This window comes from Oncorhynchus mykiss, chromosome 15 (assembly GCF_057628025.1).
Source record: "Oncorhynchus mykiss isolate SJ-2025 chromosome 15, ASM5762802v1, whole genome shotgun sequence".
In the NCBI taxonomy this organism is placed as follows: domain Eukaryota; kingdom Metazoa; phylum Chordata; class Actinopteri; order Salmoniformes; family Salmonidae; genus Oncorhynchus; species Oncorhynchus mykiss.
In genome coordinates, this window is record NC_143036.1 from 51,360,143 (window position 1) to 51,380,835 (window position 20,693).

Genomic DNA, 20,693 nt, shown 5'->3' on the forward strand with positions numbered 1-20,693 from the left:
GGACTTTACAAGATGTAGAAAGCATTCCACTGGGATGCTGGTCCATGTTGACTCCAATGCCTCCCACTGTTGTGTCAAGTTGGCTGGATGTCCTTTGGTTGGTGAATCATTCTTGATACACACGGGAAACTGTTGAATGTGAAAACCCCAGCAGGGTTGCAGTTCTTGACACACTGTGCCTGGCACCTCCTACCATACCCCATTCCAAGGGGGTATGCTAATTTATAAAAAATAAATTAAAAAACATACATTATTTACATAAGTATTCAGGCCCTTTGCTATGAGACTCAAAATTGAGCTCAGATGCATCCTGTTTCCATTGATCATCCTTGAGATGTTTCTACAACTTGATTGGAGTCCACCTGTGGTACATTCAATTGATTGGACATTATTTGGAAAGGCGCACACCTGTCTATATAAGATCCCACAGTTGACAGTGCATGACAGAGCAGAAACCAAGCGATTAATTAATTATCTGTCGAGCTCTGAGACAGGATTCTGTCTAGGCACAGATCTGGGGCTGTGAAATGTCTGCAGCATTGATAATTCCCAAGAACCCAGTGGCCTCCCATCATTCTTAAATGGAACCACCTCTTCATAGAGCTGGCCAAACTGAGCATTCAAGGGAGAAGGGTCTTGGTCAGAGAGGTGACCAAGAACCCAATGTTCACTCTGACAGAGCTCCAGAGTTCCTCTGTGGAGATTGGGGATCCTTCCCACAGCACTCCACCAATCATGCCTTTATGGAAGAGTGGCCAGACGTAAGTCACTCCTCAGTAAAAGGAAGATGACAGCCCGCTTGGAGTTTGCCAAAAGGCACCTAAACAAGATTCTCTGGTCTGATGAAACCGATATTGAACTCTTTAGCCTGAATGCCAAATGTCACGTCTGGAGGAAACCTGACACCATCCCTACAGTGAGGCATGGTGGCAACACCATGCTGTGGGGATGTTTTTCAGCGGCAGGGACTGGGAGACTAGTCAGGATCGAGGGAAAGATGAACGGAGCAAAGTACAGAGAGATCCTTGATGAAAACATGCTCCAGAGTGCTCAGGACCTCATACCGGGGTGAAGGTATACCTTCCAACAGGACAACGACCCTAAGCACACAGCCAAGACAACGCAGGAGTGGCTTTGGGGACAAGTCTCTGATGTCCTTGATTGGCCCAGCCAGAGCCCGGACTTGAACATCTCTGGAGATACCTGAAAACAGCTGTCAGCAATGCTCCCCATCCAACCTGACAGAGCTTGAAAGGATCTGCAGAGATTTCTCCTTTATTTAACCAGGTAGGCCAGTTGATAGCAAGTTCTCATTTACAACTGCTACCTGGCCAAGATAAAGCAAAGTAGTGCGACAAAAACAACAACACAGAATTACACATGGGATAAACAAACGTACAGTCAATAACACAATACAAAAATCTGTAAACAGTTAGTGCAAATGAAGTAAGGAGGTAAGGCAATAAATAGGCCATAGTGGCGAAGTAATTACAATTTAGCAATTAAACACTGGAGTGATAGATGTGCAGATGAGGATGTACAAGTAGAAATACTGGTGTGCAAAAGAGCAGAAAAACAAAAACAAATATGGGATGAGGTAGGTAGTTGGTTGGATGGGCTATTTACAGATGGGCTGTGTACAGTTGCAGCGATTGGTAAGCTACTCTGACAGCTGATGCTTAAAGTTAGTGAGGGAGATATAAGTCTCCAACTTCAGTGATATTGCAATTTGTTCCATTTATTGGAAGCAGAGAACTGGAAGGAAAGGTGGCCAAATAGGTGTTGGCTTTGGGGATGACCAGTGAAATATACCCGCTGGAGCGCTTGCTATGGTGACCAGTGAGCTGAGATAAGGTGGAGCTTTACAGAGCAAAGACTTATAGATGACCTGGAGCCAATGGGTTTGGCAACGAATATGTAGCGAGGATCAGCCAACGAGAGCATACAGGTCGCAGTGGTGGGTAATATATGGGGCTTTGGTGACAAAACAGATGGAACTGTGATAGACTGCATCTAATTTGCTGAGTAGAGTGTTGGAGGCTATTTTCTAAATGACATCGCCGAAGTCAAGGATTGGTAGGATAGTCAGTTTTACGGGGGTATGTTTGGAAGCAGGAGTGAAGGAGGCTTTGTTGCAAAATAGGAAGCCGATTCTAGATTTTATTTTGGATAGGAGATGCTTAATATGTGTCTGGAAGGAGAGTTTACAGTCTAGCCAGACACCTAGGTATTTATAGTTGTCCACATATTCTAAGTCAAAGCCGTCCAGAGTAGTGATGCTTGTCGGGTGGGTGGGTGTGGGCATCGATCGGTTGAAGAGCATGCATTTCGTTTTACTAGCATTTAAGAACACATAAAGAGCAGGCCACGGAAGTGGTGTGGTGTGCCAAGCTTGTAGCATCAGGTGTGCCAAGCTTGTAGCATCATACCCAAGAAGACTCAATACTGTAATCTCTGCCAAAGGTGCTTCAACAAAGTACTGAGTAAAGGGTCTCAATACGTATGTAAATGTGATATTTTTTAAAATAAATAAGCAAAACATTTGAAAACCCCTGTTTTTGCTTATCAGTGTGAGGTATTGTGTGTAGATTGATGAGGGAAAAAACAATTTAAACAATTTAGAATGAGGACGTAACGTAACAAAATGTGGAAAAAGTCAAAGGGTCTGAATACTTTCTGAAGACACTGTAAATATTTTGTCTTGCCCATTCACCTTCTGAATGGCACACACACAGTCCATGTCACAGTTGGCCCAATGCTTAGAAATGATTCTTTAACTTGTGTCCTCCCTTCATCAACACTGATTGAAGTGTAACATCAATAAGGGATCGTAGCTTTCACCTGGATTCACCTGGTCAGTCTATGTCATGGAAAGAACAGGTGTTCCTGTTTTGTACACTCAGTCTACATGCCGGTGTGTAAATTAGGACAGAGAGTGGCACGGACTTTCAGAATGCAGACAGGGTCTCTTTCTCTCTCGTTCACTCTATCTATCTCTCTCCATCCTTTCCAAGAACAGAGACCCAACCCCTGTTGCACTGTCGCTAATGGAATCTGTTGTTAAAGTTGAAATGAACCCCTGATAGAATAAAAAAAAAACGCTCAGAGCAGAGAGATTGGAATAATCTGCTAGGTAAGTGTTCAGAAACATGTACAGCATGTACAATTAGATCGCATAATAACATTAATTTAGTCCTAGATGGAAGAACAGGAAAATGTATTAAGAAACAAACCCACACACCGTATTGGTCCTGTAAAATGTTCATTTGTATTTGTATTTATTATGGATCCCCATTAGCTGCTGCAAAGGCAGCACCTACTCTTCCAGGAGTCCAGTTATACATTTGAAAAACATTACAATACATTTATAAGAGATTCCACAACATATTAAGTGTGTGCCCTCAGGCCCCTACCCTACTACCACATATCTATAATGTGTGTGTATAGTGCGTATGTTATCATGTGTTTGTATGCATATGTCTATGTTTGTGTTGCTTCACAGTCCCCGTTGTTCCATAAGGTGTATTTTTAACCTGTTTTCTTATCTAATTTTACTGCTTGCTTGAGTTACTTGATGTGGAATAGAGTTCCATGTAATACTGTGCGCCTCCCATAGTCTGTTCTAGAATTGGGGACAGTAACAAGACCTCTGGTGGCATGTCTTGTGTGGTATGCATTGGTGCATTCAGCATGTTAATACCTCTCACAAATACAAGTAGTGATGAAGTCAATCTCTCCTCCACTTTGAGCCAGGTGAGATTGGCATGTATATTATTAATGTTTGCTCTCTGTGTACATCCAAGGGCCAGCCATACTGAGACAACCACTGACTGAACAGTAGTCCAGGTGCGACTAAACTAGGGCCTGTAGGACGTGTATTGTCAATAATGCTGTTAAGAATGCAGAGCAGTGCTTTAATATAGACAGACTTCTCCCCATCCTAGCTAGCTACTGTTGTATCAATATGTTATGTCCACAACTCGCTTAATTTAGATTTAGTTGAGGTTTAGGGTTTAGTGAATGATTTGTCCCAAATACAATGCTTTAAGTTTTTGAAATATTTAGGACTAACATATTCCTTGCCAGCCATTCAGTGTCGCTGTCATTTCAGTCGCTGTGGTAGCTGTTGTGTATAGTGTTGAGTTATCCGCATACATAGACACACTGGCTTTACTCAAAGCCAGTGGCATGTCATTAGTAAAGTTTTTTTTAAGAAAGGGGCCTAAAGAGCTGCCCTGGGGAATTCCTGATTCTACCTGGATTTTGTTGGAGAGGCTCCCAATAAGAACACCCTCATTAGTGACCATGTTTTAATTCATGGTGGCTCAGGTTCATATTGAGACATTTTTTTTTACTCCTGCACGTAACATTAAAGTGATGTATATATGTCAATGTTATCTTCAGAATATATATTTTGTTTTTTACCCCCCTTTTTCTCCCCAATTTCATCATATCCAATAACGATCTTGTCTCCTCACTGCAACTCCCCAACGGGCTCGGGAGAGGCGAAGGTTGAGTCATGCGTCCTCCTTAACACCCACCCGCTTAACCCGGAAGCCAGCCGCCCCATTGTGAGGAAACACCGTTCAACTGACAACCGAAGTCAGCCTGCAGGTGCCCGGCCTGCCACAAGGAGTCGCTAGAGCGTGATGAACCAAGTAAAGCCCCCCCCCCGGCCAAACCCTCCCTTAACCCGGATGACGCTGGGCCAATTGTGCGCCACCCTATGGGACTCTCGGTCACAGCCGGTTGTGTTACAGGCTGGGATCAACCTCAGGTCTGTAGTGACACCTCAAGCAATGCGATGCAGTGCCTTAGACCCCTGCGCCACTCGGGAGGCCCCCCATAACATGAAATGTAATTATATTCAGAATATTACGGAATACACAGTATTGTGTTGGACAGTAGACTACAGTGCAGATAGAGTACAGTATAATACAGTAGTAGAGTAGGGAGTACTCACAGGTGTCTGTTGCAGGTGGAGTTCACCATTGAGGGGTCAGTGGGGTGGAGGGTGACAGGAGGGGTGTGTTGGGCAGACAGCAGAAACCCAATAGCCAGCAGAGACAGACTCAGACATGTTCCTAGGAGAAAACACATACAGTCTAACCAAACAGTGTACTGCTTTGCACAGAATATGGGTTACTACTACTGTCTGTTTAGTTACATGTATTACAATTTCATGTAATACTGTAATTTCACGTAGTCCATGTAATTCCATTCAAATCTGTCTGTGGAACTAACTGGGAAACGCATACTGGGATCCAATATATCATCAATTCACACACACTAAATGTGTCTCTGAATCATCAGAATCCATACATTTATCTTTACCCTGACCCTCTGACCCTTACCGATGAGGCTCCCCAGTGTGAGTTTCCTGCGTCCAACCCTCTCCACTAGCCACACCCCCAGGAGGGTGAACAGAAAGTTGGTGAAGGCTGTGACCCCGGCCAACCAGATGGCCAGCTTGTCATCCCGCACTCCCGACATCTGCAGGATGGTGGCGCCGTAGTACCTGTACATAGAGGAGAGGGTGTTTCATCAGTCAACAGAACCATAGAGAAAGAGAGCGAATTTGGCACAGAGATATAATGTATCTCTATGGTGGTGCTGCAGTACCTGCACACAGAGGACAGGATATGGTCATCATCAATCACCATATATGGCTACCATATAAAGACACTAGCTGGACGCCATGTTGAAGCACAAAGACAATAGGGTGGTGGCCACTATCTGGCTATGCTGGAAAGAACAGCCAGGAAGTAATGTCCTTCTGGAATGGCCATCTACAGACTATTGAGGACAGGACAGGAAACCCAAAGGTCATTACGATTGTCTGTTGTATTGCATTGGATTGTCCCTCTCATGCCAAGAAAGCTTGGGAGAGCGAGATATAAGTAGGAAACAGATTGAAAGAGACAGATCACCATGTGCTAATGATTCTCTCCGTAGAGAAGACACTCCATTATGTTCTTGAGTTGAGTGGCCACCAATCAACCACCGGTAAAGCAATCAACCCGAGATAGACACAATGAGCCAAGTCCCAATCCATCCACCCCCTCCACTCTTGTATCTGTCTGTGTCCCAAATGGCACCCGAATCCCTAAATAGTGCACTACTTTTGACCAGGACTCATAAGGCTCTGGACAAAGGTAGTGCACTATGTAGGGAATAGGGTGCCATTTGCGACACAGGCACTCTGGTGTCACTGTCTAATTAAAGTGCCACCTTTCTGCCTGGATGCTGCTGAACTCTGCTTCACTTAGGAAAATTACACCTCATCAAGCTCGACAGACAGGGCCTCTAAACACTCTCTCCTTGACATGCTTCATTTCTAGGGGACCAGGTGATATAGACGGTGGAGGAAGATCCTAGTCCTGAGAGCTGCTCAAGGTAGAAGTTGCCACAGATCTTGATTCCCCTACAGTGGCTGAAATAATATTGGACCGTATATCAGTGGTTAAGGGAAACTACACCCCTCTCTGATCAACTCTCTCCCTGCTTCACAAGGCAGCACCCCAGCCTCTGTAGAAAAACACTTACTCTCCAGGCTAAATGAGAAAATACAGGCACTCGGAACGCAACGCAACGATTCTCACCAAAAAAAGACGAGAGAGGAGAGCATTCATTCAAAAGTTTAAAAAATAAAAGACCGTCCTTCGCGTTCTCTCTCTCGCTCCCTCACTTTTTCACTCATCCTCTGCAGGGAGCCGTGAATTAGCATTTTGTTTTTCAATCTCTTGAAAAGCATCTGCACCCGTCGACTCTTTTTCAAAACAAAACACTCCTACCGACTGCCTGTTTGCATAAATCTTTCCTTTAGTCAAGTCAGCCAACATGTTTCTCAACTTGGGTCGAAGTTCAACACTTCAGAGTTAAAGTACAGGTGTAAGGGGTCATGAGGACCACATACATGGTCAATAAATATACTAATCAAGCAAAGCCTTTGGAAAAAAACTGAGCCCATAGCACTGGCAATAGCCACATGCGGCGATGTAACAACATGTTGGGCGGAAGGAAGGCAACAAAGCCGCCTGATTTCTGTCTCGCCTCGCAGAGGCTTTCAATCTCCGTATGCATCTGCCCACACACACACACACACACGGAAACACAGTATGACTGATAAGGGGTTTGTAATAGCAGCGGGTGTAAAATCTCTCCGCAGTAGAAGCTCCATCTCAGGTTTGAATCAGATGGTTGATTAAGAAGCAGCAAGGCCAGCCCGGAAAGGAAGCACAGCTCACATTTAACCAGCCCAGCCAGATACCCTGTGCTCTGACAGAACATAGCATCACCACATCCACAACAAACATGATGTAACCAGCTACACAGAGCGCTGTAAACACTACATAAGTGTACTTTGAAGCACTTCCAGCACAGCATCCAAATACTGCCATAATACAGACTATTGGGTGGTAACCACATGGTGCTAGTTAAAAATCCGAGTTTCAAACAGCCAAAGTGTGTGTATCTTTAGGCTCTGACTCCACTCCAGAAATGTGGAATAAAACAGATTTATTTCTGTGGGTGAGACCCCCTGCCAGGCCACTTGCAGAGGGAAGAATGAACCTTCCCCAGTCCCTGTTAACGATGAGGATGCAGGCTCATTCTTGGACTCTCGGGGAGCTCAAAGTCCAATTATATAAATTACACTGCCCGCAAAAACATTCTACAGGTGATGAGATGGGTAAATGGAAATAATACTGTAGATTGTAGATAAGAGCCTGTGCTAATTGAAATGTCTGTGTTCAATTTGTTATTAAATGTAATACATTTTAGACCAGGGTAACTACTCTGAACTGGACACAGCTGGCAGTACAGTTGTCATTTGTCATGTCTGGAAGGTCTCAGACACGCAATAAAGCTGTCGTATATAAAAACCATATTAAAATGATATGTATGACGACCGGAGCGGACGAGAAGTCTGAAGCTCTGTAGCCAAAACTATTAATCCAACACAACTAAGAAGCACCCAGACGGTATTCATGACCACAGTAAAATTCTACGTGACTGTTGAATTAGGGTCATCTCTTCTTATGCACTCTGGACAGGCTGTACCACAACCGGTCGTGATTGGGAGTCCCATAAGGCGGCGTACAATTGGCCCAGCGTCGTCCGGGTTTGGCCGGTGTAGGCCGTCATTGTAAATAAGAATTTGTTCTTAACTGACTTGCCTAGTTAAATAAACGTTCAATTAATATGTTAGTAGTACCCAACTCGCTAATGATAATCGGGTCCTAATGGCCTAGGACTCAGGACTCTACTGTCCCTCTATCATGTCCTAATGGTCTCATACTCAGGGCTCTGTTGTCCCTCTAAACACTCTGACATCAATGCGAATGCAATCTAAAAATCACATCAAACACTTAGCATCAAAACAGTATGTGCTTTTAAAACTCACCTCACTGTGATGATCAATTTGAAGAAAGAAGTTCAACAACAGGTTAATTCAAAACACCCATATGCATATTATAGCTTATGCATAGGCATAGGCCTATATATGAGTCCAAGCCCGAAAGAAAAGCTGAATGAAAATAATGATTGTGCCTTTATACAATACATAGCCCACCGCATAGTACACATGGCAGAAAAACATTTTAAAAATACTGATTTAAGATATCTTTGGTACATAATTGGTCTAGCCTAATTAAACAAATTCAGAGTGGGCCTACAATTATAGTGAATTTGTATTTTATTTTGAATAGCTTAGTAATTGGGCATTTTTGTATGTTTTGATAATTAATAGGCTGACACATGACCTTTAGCTACAGAATATCTCACCACCATGCTTCTCCATCTCCTCCCCTCTCTCCTTCATTCCTTTCTCCAGTGTGCAGAGAGGGGCTGTCAACAGTTTAATGAAATAGCACGTTTCATTGTGAAAACATGTTTCTATCGATGTTCCCCGAACAGATTTCGCTTTCCCAAATGAAGCACTGGGTAGGTGCAGGAATAGGGTTGGAGAGCCCATGGCATACAGAGTTTGGGCGGAATATCACCTGTCGTGCGGAAAAATAACCTGAGTAGCCTACGTGACATGAGTGAAACGAACCGGCCCTTATTCACTATTCGAGAGCATACGGATTCAATTCATTTTTTCAGTTGCCCCGATTCCTGCCCTTTTGATAATGGATCATTCTAAATTGAAAAACAAATTTGACATATTATTAAAGACAATATTAAATTGAGAATAGTCTGATGGGTGAAAATATGATCACTTGATGAGAGAACGGTATGTGCGGCCTGCGGCAAGGAACAGAGCACAAGCTTTTTTTGTGACTTTCTCAAATCCTCAACAGCCCGAAGTCGCATCATGCAGAGCCCATATATGTGTTGATTTCTAAGACATTCTATGGTTTGTATCATTCACAACTAAAGTTTCCCAAATAACCCTAAATCTAGCATATAGGACCTGTTTCAAATGATCACTTTTACGCTCAAGATGGCCACTTCATATGCGGACTCTCTCTCTGGAAGGGGAAAAATATCCTTTCTATTTCATTCAGCTAAGTTCAGTTATATTCTTCTTACTATAAATCATATAATATAAAATAATATCAAGGGAGTTATGAGCATATCTTCTCTGCTAAATGAACAAGCCTACAGCTTATGGCATGGCTCATAGCCAGATAACATACAGTAGGCCGACTCATATTCTGTTCTTCCGAAATACATTTTCTTCATATCATAATGTGTCTTTAGACGGACTTTCCTAAAATAAATAATAGATGCACTGTGATGGTGTGTATTCAATTGATTTACTATACTTTTTTAAAATGTAGATGTTCCAAAGGCAGCATTAGCAGCTTGTTTGTGTGGAGGCCTTGAGATTCATTTTTTTATTTGAACCTTTATTTAACTAGGCAAGTCAGATAAGAACACATTCTTATTTACAATGACGTCCTAACCCGGCCAAACACTAATCCGGACGACACTGGGCCAAATGTGCGCCGCCCTATGGGACTCCCAATCACAGCCGGCTGTGATACAGCCTGGAATCAAACTAGGGTCTGTAGTGACGCCTCTAGCACTGAAATGCAGTGCCTTAGACAGCTGCGCCCCTCGGGAGCCCTGCTAAATGTGTTTACTGGTTTATGTTAATTAACAGTTCATTACCGTGAGAGCGTAGTCTTTTGCATGACAATAACTGGCGGACAAAATATCAAGACCGACACAGCCCTACAGTCAGACTTCATGCAGATCTTCGTGTGCCAGTAAAAGCCCACCCTTATTTTGCTTCCTGTCTATGTGGGTAAAAAAACATTGGTAAGAAGGGAGAAAGAGTGAGAAAGAAAGAGAGAGAGGGAATAAAGAAAAGAGGAGAGAATTCTTGTTCTCAGTAAAAAAAAAGTTATCTGGAAGCCTGTTCCATTCACCATGGTAACCACCATCTTTAATAAGTGATATCTAGCAATAGGTCAGCGATATGCCATGGACATGTTCAATTACAACCATCGAATACACTCTTCCGCACCCCACACACGCACACCCTTCTACGCCTGAATGGTAACTTCACAGTGGAGAGACAAAACAAATCATTACAAAAACAAGAAACACTCAACTCCTACTTGAGATGTGAAGTAAAAAGTCTAAGACAAACATTGGCTGACTTTGACTGGGTTAGACACAAGCAGGCTCTTGAAAACCAAAACACAGAAGGTGACATGGTAGACTGTAGATTGTGTAAATACACAAAAAAACGCAACAACAACAGCAACTTTGACAAGATCCCAGTGTGTCACCAACACTGACCCCTTGACCTTCTCCAAGAGGATGCACAGGTACAAGATGGAGGTTATATAACAGAGTGGCTGTAGTCCAAAATGGCACCCTATTCACTATCGGCTCCGATCAAAAGTAGTGCACTATATAGGGAATAGGGTGCCATTTCAGATTGTGCCAGTGCCTGTATGTGATGTGAGAGGAGCAGGCAGAAGGTGTGAAATGGCCTTCAGAATCTCTTTTCTGAAAACGGGACCTGCACTCCACTGGCTGCGCTGCCGTAGATTCACTTCACACGTTTCTCCTCTCGCCACTCCGGCATGAAGACAAGGTGACGACAAAGATGTCAGAGAGAGGGGAGGAAGAGAAAGTCGAGGAGGGGAAAGAGGGTGACGCGGTGAAGCATGAGGAATCGAATGGAAAGGCGGAAGAGAGAAGGAGGGAAGTGGTGTCTGACAGAGATATGCTTATGGGCACTCACCTCTGAGGCTTGGGTACATGGGCAAAAGAGAGATAGGTGGATGAAAGGAATTACAAGAGAGGAGTGGGAACTGTGTATGTCTGTGTGTGACCTGGAGTTAATCACATGGCCAGAAAGAAATACGATAAATTCTACCACCTCTCCTCCTTCTCCCTCTCTTCATCCTCCTCGTCCCTCTGCTCCCCTCTCACCTCTCTCTGACTGCCTGCCTTGCTCCAGCCCATTTCACTCTAAAGGTGAGAGGGACATAAGTTGTTCACTAACGGCTGACATTTACAAATGCACCACTGGAGCTTCATTGAATATGCACCCGATTGAAAAGGATTAAAGAGGGAAAGAGAGAGCAAGCTGAAAAGCCCACTCCATCCCAGGAGATAGAGATTGCGTCCCAAATAGCACTCTATTTCCTATATAGCGCACTACTTTTGACCAGGGCTGATAGGGCCCTGGTCAAAAGTAGTGCAATATATATATATATGGAATAGGGTGCTATTTGGGACGCAGGCAGAGATAGATACTTGGGGGGGGGGGGGGTCTAAGGTCCCAGCTGATAGCTGACCTAAAGGCAAACAATATGATATTGTCTGGAAAGGTCATGATGGCCTGATCGTTAAAGCAGATGGATGCATTGGCAGCCTCAATGTGACATGAGGAGTGTGTGTTTGTGTATGTGTGTTTGTGTGTGTGTGTGTGCCAACTCAAATAACATTTTATTGGTCACATACACTGTTTACAGCAGATATAAAAAGTTATACTAGCTCCCACAACATTGCAGTAAAGTAATCAATAACAATAATAGGAGTAAAATAAATACTAATGACTAATGATAATAATAATAGTATAGGTAGTATCCATATTAATAGCCTGATGTGTACACAATATGATATACAGTATAGACAATGAATGTGTTACTGCTATGTCACACATGACCGTATTTACAAACACAGTGAGTAGTATGTGTGTGTAGTGTAGTGTCTTGGTAATACAGTTGAATACATAGTGTATGCTAAAGCAGCAGTGTGTGTGTGTGTGTGAGATGTGAGGAGTGAGAGGACCATATCATATCCCTAACCAATAACCACTCATGACTGTGGGTTCAATGGCAAAATCATTTAAACACATTGATACTCACAGACAGCGCACTAACCAGGTAACAATAATGTAATCATATCAATTAACGAGAGGGAGGAGGGAAGGGAGAGAGAGAGAGAAACAAGAGAGATAGAAAGCATAGGGGCACTCAGAGAGAGAGAGAGAGAGAGAGAGAGCAAGAGAGATATAAAACATAGGGGCACTCAGAGATAGAGAAAGAGCGAGAGAGAGAGAGAGAGAAATGTCTCCCTTGGGAACTGGCCTATGTCTCTCTTGAAAGGAGATGAATGCATTATCACACTCATGTCTAATGCTGCTGAACGCAGAGGCGCACAGAGACAGAGTTTACTAAACATAGAGAACACATATTGCTCAGCCCTGTTCCTCTACCAACACCACGGTGACGCCTACACACCTCTAAAAAAAAAAAAATGCTAACAACTAGGGTCCAGAGTTTTTCCTGGAAAGGTGGATCAGACGGTCAAAAAAACAAAACAAGTACCACAACAAAGTCATAACAGTCTCTGAAATGAACTGCAACAGCAACAGTAACACACACCACAACAACATAAACTTTGACACACTTAGAGTAGACTATAAAAGGACAATTAGAGCGTCTAAATAACAGGTTGCTGTGGATTAACCCAATGAGGAGGCTCTGTGGGTGTGTGTGTGTGTGTGATCAGACAGAATAATATTACCATAGGCTAATTACACACAGCTACGTGATCTGCATAAGCGGCATGAGGCCTTTCTACTACAATAGTCTAAAAGCTGCTTATCAACTATAAGAAATACACAACAGACTGTCATCAGTCATCAAGGGCAATACGAGGGTGACACACATAGAGACAGACACAGACAGACAGACACACACACACACACAAACAACTGGACCTTTACAGCTCTCCTCCCAGGCTGCCCAGCTGAGTCACTCGTTAATTGGCATGTCTCAACATCTCTCAACATCTCCAAGATGACATTTCTACAGCTGACCATCTGTGTCTGCCAACTGCCCCACGTAAACAAACATTCACACATCAAAACTAAATTACACACTAAAATATGACAAACCAAAAGATGAAGATATAAACAACATCATTTGAAAGGTTACCCTATGCTGGTTAATTCCAAATAATCTATCATTTTATAGTATAATATGCTGTGGCACATTTCTTACTAAATACAAACTTTGACATATACTGTAAGTAATCAGGTTATCTGTGGACATGAGCATCATGTTGAGACCAGAGTAAGACATGCCCAATGTTCAGTGACATCATCACTAATAGACATGGTCTATTATGGATGGATCAACAACACCTGTGGCCTCTGCTAGTCTGCCAGACAGGATTAGTAGGCCCTCGCTGTACTCTCAGGCTTAACTGCTGGCAGAGGAGAAACAGACAGATGACCTTCCCTCTCGGCCCCTCATTCTCTCATTAATTCTCTCTCGTTCCCTTTATCTCCCCCTCTCTCTCTCTGTCAATTTCTTAATCACCTCACCCTCTATTCTGTCTGTCTGCCTGCCTGCCTGCATGCCTCTCTCTACCTCCCTCCGCCTCTCTCTCTCCTTCTTTACCTCCCCCTCTCTCTCTCTCTTACAGTGACATTTACGTGCTGGATAATGTGGCTAATCGTTATGATTCCAGATCTAATAAGAAGAGGACACATCCTCACTGACAAGACAGGCTAGTTCATCATTTTTCCTCATTGTGGCTCACAATGACAGACAGACAGACGGGCAGAGCCAGAGAGAGAGAGAGAGAGAGAGAAAGAGAAAGAGAAAGAGAAAGAGAAAGAGAAAGAGAAAGAGAGAGAGAGAGAGAGAGAGAGAGAGAGAGAGAGAGAGAGAGAGAGAGAGAGAGAGAGAGAGAGAGAGAGAGAAAGAGAGAGGCCTGCAAGGAACCACAAACATATCCCAAACAAATCAATATCTCAAACTGCCATACAATCAGCACATGTCCCGGGAGACCTTTAGTCCATGAGAGATATGGATCAACACATCTCTCATCCCGACGCTCTCTGGCAGGTGGGGGACGTTAATCCGACAGCACTCTGAGTTCAGTTCACAACAACGTCTGTGTTTACTGTGCATACGTGCATGCGCGTGTCTCTGAGTCCGCTATAGGAGTGTGCCTGAGAGAGTCCGAGAGGAATCGAAGCTGGGGTGTTGACGGAATGTGCAACAGCATCTAGAGTCATCTCTTCATGACAGGGTCGGAACAAAGAAAGAGGTACTCAGAGTGAGTGACAGGATTCATACCAAATGAAACTCTTCCAAAGCAAATTAGGAAGGGGAATCACGATGTCTCATTTGAGGGCTGGGCAGAGGACGGGTGAGTGACACAGACAGGACAAAGGATGAGGGACTGTCTCTCCATATACTCCTTAGCCAGCTGAGACAATCTTGGGCTGGGCAGGGAAACAGTGAGTGTCTCTGTGTGACTGCCCTGAACCATTGAACCTATCTGGACTGGGGCTGGTTTGGTGAGGAGGGAGTGACACATAGGCATGTGCCCCACGTCGGATCCCACTGAGACAGACAACCCATCAACCTGATTTGTTGTCACTCGGCTGTCTCTGCCACCACCTCTGGCTTTACAAATGACCAGAGGGAGGAGGTAAACACAGCAACGGACCCAAACACACGCAAGCTACCTTAACAGACTCACACACACACCTAAGCTACCTTAACAGACTCACACACACATACGTACACACACAAACACACGCAAGCCACCTTAACAGACTCACACACACATACGTACACACACAAACACACGCAAGCTACCTTAACAGACTCACACACACATACGTACACACACAAACACACGCAAGCTACCTTAACAGACTCACACACACAAACACACGCAAGCCACCTTAACAGACTCACACACACATACGTACACACACAAACACACGCAAGCTACCTTAACAGACTCACACACACAAACACACACAAACACACGCAAGCTACCTTAACAGACTCACACACACAAACACACACAAACACACGCAAGCTACCTTAACAGACTCACACACACAAACACACGCAAGCTACCTTAACAGACTCACACACACATACGTACACACACAAACACACGCAAGCTACCTTAACAGACTCACACACACATACGTACACAAGCTACCTTAACAGACTCACACACACATACGTACACACACAAACACACGCAAGCTACCTTAACATACTCACCCACACAAACTTACACACACAAACACACGCAAGCTACCTTAACAGACTCACACACACATACGTACACACACAAACACACGCTAGCCACCTTAACAGACTCACACACACAAGCACACGCAAGCTACCTTAACAGACTCACACACACATACGTACACACACAAACACACGCAAGCCACCTTAACAGACTCACACACACAAACACACGCAAGCTACCTTAACAGACTCACACACACATACGTACACACACAAACACACGCAAGCTACCTTAACAGACTCACACACACAAACACACGCAAGCTACCTTAACAGACTCACACACACATACGTACACACACAAACACACGCAAGCTACCTTAACAGACTCACACACACATACGTACACACACAAACACACGCAAGCTACCTTAACAGACTCACACACACATACGTACACACACAAACACATGCAAGCTACCTTAACATACTCACCCACACAAACTTACACACACAAACACACGCAAGCTACCTTAACAGACTCACACACACATACGTACACACACAAACACACGCTAGCCACCTTAACAGACTCACACACACAAGCACACGCAAGCTACCTTAACAGACTCACACACACATACGTACACACACAAACACACGCAAGCTACCTTAACAGACTCACACACACATACGTACACACACAAACACACGCAAGCCACCTTAACAGACTCACACACACAAACACACGCAAGCTACCTTAACAGACTCACACACACAAACACACGCAAGCTACCTTAACAGACTCACACACACATACGTACACACACAAACAGACGCAAGCTACCTTAACAGACTCACACACACATACGTACACACACAAACACACGCAAGCTACCTTAACAGACTCACACACACATACGTACACACACAAACACACGCAAGGTACCTTAACAGACTCACACACACATACGTACACACACAAACACACGCAAGCTACCTTAACAGACTCACACACACATACGTACACACACAAACACACGCAAGCTACCTTAACAGACTCACACACACACACGTACACACACAAACACACGCAAGCTACCTTAACAGACTCACACACACAACACACGCAAGCTACCTTAACAGACTCTCACACATATGTACACACACAAACACACGCAAGCTATCTTAACAGACTCACACACACAAACACACGCAAGCTACCTTAACAGACTCACACACACATACGTATACACACAAACAGACGCAAGCTACCTTAACAGACTCACACACACATACGTACACACACAAACACACGCAAGCTACCTTAACAGACTCACACACACATACGTACACACACAAACACACTCAAGGTACCTTAACAGACTCACACACACATACGTACACACACAAACACACGCAAGCTACCTTAACAGACTCACACACACATACGTACATACACAAACACACGCAAGCTACCTTAACAGACTCACACACACAAACACACACAAACACACGCAAGCTACCTTAACAGACTCACACACACAAACACACGCAAGCTACCTTAACAGACTCACACACACATACGTACACACACAAACACACGCAAGGTACCTTAACAGACTCACACACACAAACACACGCAAGCTACCTTAACAGACTCACACACACATACGAACACACACAAACACACGCAAGCTACCTTAACATACTCACCCACACAAACTTACACACACAAACACACGCAAGCTACCTTAACAGACTCACACACACATACGTACACACACAAACACACGCAAGCTACCTTAACAGACTCACACACACATACGTACACACACAAACACACGCAAGCTAACTTAACAGACTCACACACACAAAGACACGCAAGTTACCTTAACAGACTCACACACACATACGTACACACACAAACACACGCAAGCCACCTTAACAGACTCACACACACATACGTACACACACAAACACACGCAAGCTACCTTAACAGACTCACACACACATACGTACACACACAAACACACGCAAGCCACCTTAACAGACTCACACAAACACACGCAAGCTACCTTAACAGACTCACGTACACACACAAACACACGCAAGCTACCTTAACAGACTCACACACACAACACACGCAAGCTACCTTAACAGACTCACACACACAAACACACGCAAGCTACCTTAACAGACTCACACACACATACGTACACACACAAACAGACGCAAGCTACCTTAACAGACTCACACACACATACGTACACACACAAACACACGCAAGCTACCTTAACAGACTCACACACACATACGTACACACACAAACACACGCAAGGTACCTTAACAGACTCACACACACACACGTACACACACAAACACACGCAAGCTACCTTAACAGACTCACACACACAACACACGCAAGCTACCTTAACAGACTCTCACACATACGTACACACACAAACACACGCAAGCTACCTTAACAGACTCACACACACAAACACACGCAAGCTACCTTAACAGACTCACACACACATACGTACACACACAAACAGACGCAAGCTACCTTAACAGACTCACACACACATACGTACACACACAAACACACGCAAGCTACCTTAACAGACTCACACACACATACGTACACACACAAACACACTCAAGGTACCTTAACAGACTCACACACACATACGTACACACACAAACACACGCAAGCTACCTTAACAGACTCACACACACATACGTACAAACACAAACACACGCAAGCTACCTTAACAGACTCACACACACAAACACACACAAACACACGCAAGCTACCTTAACAGACTCACACACACAAACACACGCAAGCTACCTTAACAGACTCACACACACATACGTACACACACAAACACACGCAAGGTACCTTAACAGACTCACACACACACAAACACACGCAAGCTACCTTAACAGACTCACACACACATACGAACACACACAAACACACGCAAGCTACCTTAACATACTCACCCACACAAACTTACACACACAAACACACGCAAGCTACCTTAACAGACTCACACACACATACGTACACACACAAACACACGCAAGCTACCTTAACAGACTCACACACACATACGTACACACACAAACACACGCAAGCCACCTTAACAGACTCACACACACATACGTACACACACAAACACACGCAAGCTACCTTAACAGACTCACACACACATACGTACACACACAAACACACGCAAGCCACCTTAACAGACTCACACAAACACACGCAAGCTACCTTAACAGACTCACACACACATACGTACACACACAAACACACGCAAGCTACCTTAACAGACTCACACACACACATACGTACACACAAACACACGCAAGCTACCTTAACAGACTCACGTACACACACAAACACACGCAAGCTACCTTAACAGACTCACACACACAACACACGCAAGCTACCTTAACAGACTCACACACACAAACACACGCAAGCTACCTTAACAGACTCACACACACATACGTACACACACAAGCACACGCAAGCTACCTTAACAGACTCACACACACATACGTACACACACAAACACACGCAAGCTACCTTAACAGACTCACACACACATACGTACACACACAAACACACGCAAGCTACCTTAACATACTCACCCACACAAACTTACACACACAAACACACGCAAGCTACCTTAACAGACTCACACACACATACGTACACACACAAACACACGCTAGCCACCTTAACAGACTCACACACACAAGCACACGCAAGCTACCTTAACAGACTCACACACACAAACACACGCAAGCTACCTTAACAGACTCACACACACATACGTACACACACAAGCACACGCAAACTACCTTAACAGACTCACACACACAAACACACGCAAGCCACCTTAACAGACTCACACACACATACGTACACACACAAACACACGCAAGCTACCTTAACAGACTCACACACACATACGTACACACACAAACACACGCAAGCCACCTTAACAGACTCACACACACAAACACACGCAAGCTACCTTAACAGACTCACACACACATACGTACACACACAAACACACGCAAGCTACCTTAACAGACTCACACACACAAACACACGCAAGCTACCTTAACAGACTCACACACACATACGTACACACACAAACACACGCAAGCTACCTTAACAGACTCACACACACAAACACACGCAAGCTACCTTAACAGACTCACACACACATACGTACACACACAAACACACGCAAGCTACCTTAACAGACTCACACACACATACGTACACACACAAACAGACGCAAGCTACCTTAACAGACTCACACACACATACGTACACACACAAACACACGCAAGGTACCTTAACAGACTCACACACACATACGTACACACACAAACACACGCAAGCTACCTTAACAGACTCACACACACATACGTACACACACAAACACATGCAAGCTACCTTAACAGACTCACACACACACATGTACACACACAAACACACGCAAGCTACCTTAACAGACTCACACACACAACACACGCAAGCTACCTTAACAGACTCACACACACATACGTACACACACAAACACACGCAGGCCACCTTAACCGACTCACACACACAAACACACGCAAGCTACCTTAACAGACTCACACACACATACGTACACACACAAACACACGCAAGCCACATTAACAGACTCACACACACATACGTACACACACAAACACACGCAAGCTACCTTAACAGACTCACACACACAAACACACGCAAACTACCTTAACAGACTCACACACACAAACACACGCAAGCTACCTTAACAGACTCACACACACATACGTACACACACAAACACACGCAAGCTACCTTAACAGACTCACACACACATACGTACACACACAAACACACGCAAACTACCTTAACAGACTCACACACACATACGTAAACACACAAACACACGCAAGCTACCTTAACAGACTCACACACACATACGTACACACACAAACACACGCAAGCTACCTTAACATACTCACAAACACATACGTACACACACAAACACACGCAAGCTACCTTAACAGACTCACACACACATACGTACACACACAAACACACGCAAGCTACCTTAACAGACTCACACACACAAACACACGCAAACTACCTTAACAGACTCACACACACAA

At 44.2% G+C, this 20,693-nt stretch overlaps 1 protein-coding gene across 1 annotated transcript in view; it reads right to left on the minus strand.

Annotated features, from left to right (window-relative positions):
* The window catches only part of LOC110490175 (proton myo-inositol cotransporter), a 79,974-nt gene that overhangs the window by 4,492 nt on the left and 54,789 nt on the right, over nt 1-20,693 (minus strand). Inside the window, exons 5-6 of the mRNA XM_021563404.3 lie at nt 5,355-5,518; nt 4,964-5,084 (exon numbers count right to left, since the gene is read on the minus strand). Coding sequence (XP_021419079.3) covers nt 4,964-5,084; nt 5,355-5,518 — 285 coding nt within the window. The remainder of the gene's footprint in view (nt 1-4,963; nt 5,085-5,354; nt 5,519-20,693) is intronic.